The sequence below is a fragment of the Ptychodera flava genome, unplaced genomic scaffold (genome assembly GCF_041260155.1).
Source record: "Ptychodera flava strain L36383 unplaced genomic scaffold, AS_Pfla_20210202 Scaffold_77__1_contigs__length_564769_pilon, whole genome shotgun sequence".
In the NCBI taxonomy this organism is placed as follows: Eukaryota; Metazoa; Hemichordata; class Enteropneusta; family Ptychoderidae; genus Ptychodera; species Ptychodera flava.
Window position 1 is genome coordinate 275,001 of NW_027248399.1, and position 6,571 is coordinate 281,571.

The window sequence follows — 6,571 nt, forward strand, 5'->3', positions numbered from 1 at the left end:
AATTGTAATAAGATTGCCGCATGGCAGCCATATTGGATCACGTTGTGAAACAAATTGATGTGCATATGTATGATGATGGTCAATGTCCTTGTACCAACTTTCAATAAATTGGTTGAAACATGTCCGAGTTATGGCTCTGTACATAAAAAAAATGTAATAAAATGGCCACACGGCGGCCATATTGGATCATATCACAAAACAAATTGACGTACATATGTATGGCATATCAAGTAATCCTTGTACCAAGTTTCAATGAAATCGCTCCATGGATCTCTGAGATATCTGCGTGAACGGACGGATGCATGGACGGACAAACGCACACACTGACACACGCCGGACATGACCAAACCTAAATCCCCCCGGACGGCATCTGTAGGATCTAAAAATACAAGCATCAATTTAGTAAAAATATGATTCATAGAAAGAACCAGGTTCATTGTTTTTTTTTACATATTGGTTTGTTATTGACTTAATTAATTTGTTCTTTACATGTTTATTTTATCATGATTTATCTTTACTTTTATCACTATGGCCATCATTATTCCACGTTGCTTATTTGGTTATGTATGAACCCCTTTGTGTTTTTGGCACTTTCACATGACTGGGATTGGTCATCACATGATGCTCCCTAACCATAAGTTCTAATTTCTTTAAACAATTATGGCCAGGTACTTTATAATACCGGTCCATTCCCTTCCTAATCTCATGATGTATACTCTCTACACCATTCTGTGAGGAAACCAAAGCCAAACCCTGTGTTTTCAATCTGAGGGATGACATGATCTTCTAATATATGCATTTTGGGGGTACACTTTCATTAGAAAAGTGTTCTCTGTAATATGCCATTAAATATGATATGTTTGAACTGAGAATGCTAATATATTCATCTGACATTCTATTGCTTGTACTCTAAAGATTATGGCAGGCTGCAAATTTTGAAAATAATGGCTTATACAGACCACAAACGTGTGCAGCCTGTTTATTCAGCTGTGGGCATATTCTTAGTGTGGTCCTGATGACGCTCTTGCACAACGTTTGAATCTTTTCTTCCTGAAACACAAAAAAATAAACAAAAGGATATGATAACTTTCTTTCAAAGAAGCAAACAGAGTTGTTTCACTGAAAGTAGGTCAAAATAACGTAGACGAAATACATCTTCTGTAGTATATATGTAACACACAATAAATCTGACACTGAAAGCTTGAAATCATGACAAGCAGAATACTGAACCTTTTTATGACTTTAGCAACAAAACAGTGTACAGTTGTAAAACACATACTTTACAGCACTTGTTCACATGATTTCCGATGAATGCCTGCCCGTGGTAAGAATGACGTCCAAGACCAAATGACTGCAGAGCTTGGTCAATACCGCAGACTACAAAACCACATTGTTTTGGCAGTTTCGCTTTTACATCTGTAGCTTCAGATATCTAAGAAAACAGAGATAAACACTGTGTTGTCTGGAAATGACTGCACTACAAATGTACACAAGCCAAAATTCTGAAAATGCAGCATAGACATGACTGTGCACTTGAGATTGACAATGTTATTGCTTATCATCACAAAAATGATCTTACTTCTGGTATCAATATGCCATTTTCAAAGATGAAGGAGACCCTCTGAGATCTCAGGTTGCTAGACAGGTTATCTGTGGGTGTTCTCACATGATACAGGAAATTTCACACCATGCTAAACAAACATTACGTGTTTATTTAACATGGCAACTATTCCAGTTTGATAAAAAGTTTGACTTACTCACTGCCACTGAAATTAATTGTGTCTCACAAGATTTCAAAATTAGCACAAAATCATGTATTTTTATTTTGTTAATGTAGTATGGTCTTCTATTCATGAATACTAACCAATCTGATTAAATCAGATGTAGAGTACGGCGGCGTCTCTGGTTTTCTCTTGCTGTCGCCTCTAGAGGCGACAGCAAGAGAAAACCGGGCAAGTACAGAGACGTCGCCGTACTCTACATCTGATTTTAATCAGATTGAAATACTAACCTTCCTGTCAGCTTCTTCACTGAGTTCCTGCACTTTCTCCTGGGCTTTTTTAACTTTGCCAAAGGTCATTAGTGGCGGTCTGCCATCATCTTCACTGTTGTCATCATCATCATCGTCACAGTCATCATCAGCAAGGAGAGCCTTTTCAATACTATCAGCCAAGGTCTTAGCTTCTTCTTGGAGTTCTTTCGCTTCACACTGTAATGTCTCGACTTGTTTCAACATGGCCACATATGTGTCAAATCCAGCAGGCTTCAGCACGGGTTCATCAATGTCATCATCTCTCTCCAGAGTCGTGATGATCCTGATATCCAGTACTGCACAGCTAGCTTCCACCATGGTGAACAACTTTTAAAACAAGCCAGGACTGCTGTGCAACCCTGGAACTGCAACCTGTGATAAAATATAAGGGTTAGCACATGTATCTTTTACTTTTAATGTATGACAATATCTTGTAACATTCATACCTACCTATTTATGAAGAAAACACTACATTCAAATATACAACAACTAGATTGATCACAAATGCTGACGTATGTGCTGGCTTCATTGTCAACTTGTTTTCGCATATAGCTTCACTAATAAACTTCTATTTGTGCACACCATTATGGACATACTGGCATGCATACATGTAGATAGGTCACAGTGTGGTCTGTTGAACTGTTCAGACAAAGGTAAAGTGAACTGATTGAAACAGAACAGAGCTATATGTTTAGTTGGTCAATGGAAGCAAACAACATAGTGGATTGAATTGATTAGTACATACTCTGTGCAGTGGTACATTGAAAAGTGGCTTTCTGACACTATTGTAGTGCTGCATGGCATGCCTTAGGTTTCCACCAGTTGAAAGAAATTCACTGTGACATTTTCTGATATCATCAAGGGTTCTCTTCTTCATTGATGACAATGGTTGTTCCTCCTTCGGCAACTGTGCTTGTTCCTTGCTGATCAATCAGCATACGCAAAAATATTTCCCTAAAATATTCCAATGTGAGGAAGACAAGGAACAAAAACTGACATTATAACTTTAGTGGGTATACCTTAGGTATAGACATGACTGGTGTTCATGAAGTCAATTTGATGTGCATGTGTGAACTCTTGGAGAGGATGTACCTGTAATATGCAAACTTATCAATTTAAATATTTATTTCAAAGAAATTCATGGTTACTACATTTTGCATTGCCAGTACACATAGAAATACTATGAGTAAGAATTAAATTGAGAAATAAACAGAAGAATTTCTACAGAGGAAAACAATCATTTGTCAATAGCTTGCAAATATTTATCAAGATCTAACCCACTGTGTACCCCTTCCTTTAAATTTATCTGACTAATCAGTGTTAGCTGTGAATGTCTTAAGTCAATGAAAAACTACAACAAATAGTCATGTGTTCTACAGCATATCATACACAATGCATGCTGATTATTGACAGACGCACATATTGCAAACTGATAGGTCAAGGACGTACACATATAAATCATAGGTAAAACTGAAGTGTACACAATAAACTGCCTGTCCTGTCAGTGCCTCAACTTTTCTTATGTATAAATCATAGCATGCAAGTATACATTTCATACCATTTGGTCCAGACATTCCATAACTCTTGGCCAGATACTCATAATCTCCCATCATCCGTGCTAATAGTGTCTTGTCCCTGAAATAAATCAAAGTGGAATGTAAGACAATTGTCCACACCATTCTAAATTAATGCCCATGTTTCTACACATCAATGCATTTTGTACATGCAAGAAAACTACTTTGCCTTTTGTACTATTTAATGTAGGTATCATATTTATGCTGCATACGTTTGGTCAGATTTGCACATTTTTTTCAGATTTCTGGATCAGCAGTATAATGCGTGTATTAAACTTGGATAACCAATATGTATGTATCTTATGTTCCAAATATTGTACCAAAATAGATATACAGTACAATCTGTTCATTGTTTAGTAAAACACAGTATGCATGTTTAGACTTACTTCCACTTTGTGCCATCCAGTTTGTCTACCTGACCTCTGTTAACAGCTAAAGCTATTTCTAAATTGTAATAGGAATCAGGTGCTGCAAATGTACTCCGCATCACTGTATTATCTGCTACATTTGGATTACTGATGTTAGCAACTTGGTAAACCATTCTCATGGTTCCCTGACCCTTGTCCCCACCTAACTTTATCCAAATTTCACTGGTAGGTATTGTACCATGCCAGGTAAGTTTGCTAGACCTGAAGACAAATATGAACAAGATGCAAAAACAACAGTAACACATATATTCAGTAATATGTGATAACAAGATTACTTATCCACAGTCTTTCTCTACATGATCATAATAGAGTTTGCACACAATCCCAAAAGTCTGACTGCAAGCCTGATGTCCCAACATTTATACTCATGCGCTTATATAAGAGCATATAAGAACAATCTAGAACTTTTATTGACATGCTAATTACTGTTCTAAAATTCTCTCTCTTACACAACTAATTAAATTTCCAGAAAATTCCAAACATGACTAATTAAATTCATGGTTGTGAGGTCAAGAAGGACAGTGACCTTGAGAATGTTCCAGGCTAATTAAACTCAGGTCATGATGAGTGTGGGGGAAAATGACCTGCATAACATACCTCACTTCCAATATTCACATGCCTGCCTTGAAGTAATGCCGTAATTTCCTCATGGCAGCCCATGTTGTTCCCATAGCAACTTTCAAGTGAAGGCCAGCACCTGGAGGTATGTCAGGAGTGAGTCCCAAGATCTGGAGGATTTACTTTCTTGTCCTTTTGTTGGTGTCTCACCTCCTCTCACTCAGCTGCAGCATCACATCACCACCACTGACAATGTCTCTCCTCTGACTTAACTGCAACACTCTCTGACGTGTTGTCCTAGTGCTAGCTTCTGAGGTTGTTTTTCGTGGCTTTGGTGTATATGTTAAACACACTGGCTGAAAAAAATCACACCAAAAGTTGAAAAACCAAATTATCTTTCAAAAGTATATGTGGGTGATAAATTCATGAAATTGGACTAGCTCATTACTTGATGAAATTAATTTGTTGACCACTACCAGGTCACACATGTACATGTACTACAAAACCAAATAAATGTTATTTAACAAATACAAATTTACAAATTATCATATTCCATGATAGCTTTATCAGAAGAATTTACTCCAAAATCTAACTGTATATTGATATGTGGGTATAGATCAGCAAGAGTAATGCTGGTAGAAAAACTCACCTGGCCCTTGGTTTTAACCTTTATCAAACTATCATCTCACATTCTGTTTGCATCTATTTTTTCTTGACAAGTGTTGTTGCCATTTCTTCATACTGTGGCAGCATATGCACCGCTGATACATTCTGCAACTCAATTTCTGCGGCCTTCACTGCACATATATTGTTCTGCCTATCCCTCGATGTTTCATCATTTGATGTCTCGGTATTGATTGGGTCAGGAATGGGGACTGGAGTAGGGTGGCTTCTGAAGGGAAATGGGTTCACAGACGAGTAGCAGTGGTCTCCAGCAATGGACTGGTAAACACACCGTTCCGTGTTGTGTTGCAGATCTTGCAGTGGCACAACTGACTTACAACCGACATTCCCATAATCACATGTGACTGTGGCATTTGATAGCATGTTTGCAAAGGCAATGGGGGACTTACAATAGATTCACACATAATAGAGAGACGGCACACAGGACAGGATGAAGAAACTTGCAACCACTGACACAAACATTCAGCACAAAACACATGTGGTCCATCACACAAGAGTTGTATTGGTCCATCTATTATGTCTTTGCAAATGGGACACTCCATTTCTTCAATGAGATCATTGAACCTCTGTCTCTGCAAGGGAATGAATCTTCTCATATTTTTTCATGCCCTCTGTTTTACAGCTGCTGTTAGATTTGTACTGCCATGAGTTTCACTCTCTAGTTTCCCCGTCTTTCCTGTCTCCTTGCCAGTGATACCAGAAATGTCACTGCCTTGGTATTGACTTGGTCTGCCCCCCTGTTTTTACTGTCTTTCTTTTTCTTTCCTGCCTTACACAATTCATCACACACCGCACATCTCCGTACTCTACAGTGTCTAGACCATTTCACTACGTGTGTCCCTGGCCGATAGGTTTTGTTATTGCTTTCTGCCTGCTGCCATGAAGCAATGACTCTCTTACAGAGACAACAAAAATTGGACGGGTGAACGTCAGAATGTCTTCACTAAAACTGTACTCTGAAACAATTCTTTAACTCCACGATAAAATTGGAGCATGGATAACTTGTGCCATTTATTTTCCGTGCACAAATACGACATCGGTTTTTTAGCACACGAGCATGAAATTCGAATGACATTTTCACAGTCTAGGCCAACAGACGATTGAAAAAGTTATCAGAAAATATGCCATTGTGTAAACAAACCTGTTACCAGGGAGACATGCGTGATGGTCCGAAAATCTATGCTCAACTGCAACGCACATATGGACGTAAATAAAAAACCCACACGCATAAAAAATAACCCATGACAAATCAAGCCATAAAATGTACAGATTAAATCACTGCAGACACGGTTAAA

At 38.1% G+C, this 6,571-nt stretch overlaps 1 protein-coding gene and 1 long non-coding RNA gene across 2 annotated transcripts; both read right to left on the bottom strand.

The window, feature by feature from the left end:
* Positions 1 to 349: 349 nt before the first annotated feature.
* Positions 350 to 2,350, bottom strand: LOC139128902 (uncharacterized). Its single transcript, XM_070694603.1, has 4 exons — positions 2,012 to 2,350; positions 1,280 to 1,432; positions 967 to 1,050; positions 350 to 379 (listed from the first exon to the last, which is right to left on the bottom strand). Exons 1-4 carry the CDS (start codon positions 2,348 to 2,350, stop codon positions 350 to 352), a joined length of 606 nt encoding a protein of 201 aa, XP_070550704.1.
* Positions 2,351 to 2,696: 346 nt separating this feature from the next.
* LOC139128911 (uncharacterized) lies at positions 2,697 to 4,365 on the bottom strand. Its single transcript, XR_011551446.1, has 3 exons — positions 3,993 to 4,365; positions 3,591 to 3,667; positions 2,697 to 2,986 (listed from the first exon to the last, which is right to left on the bottom strand). It is a non-coding gene; the product is annotated as an uncharacterized lncRNA (long non-coding RNA).
* Positions 4,366 to 6,571: the final 2,206 nt, after the last annotated feature.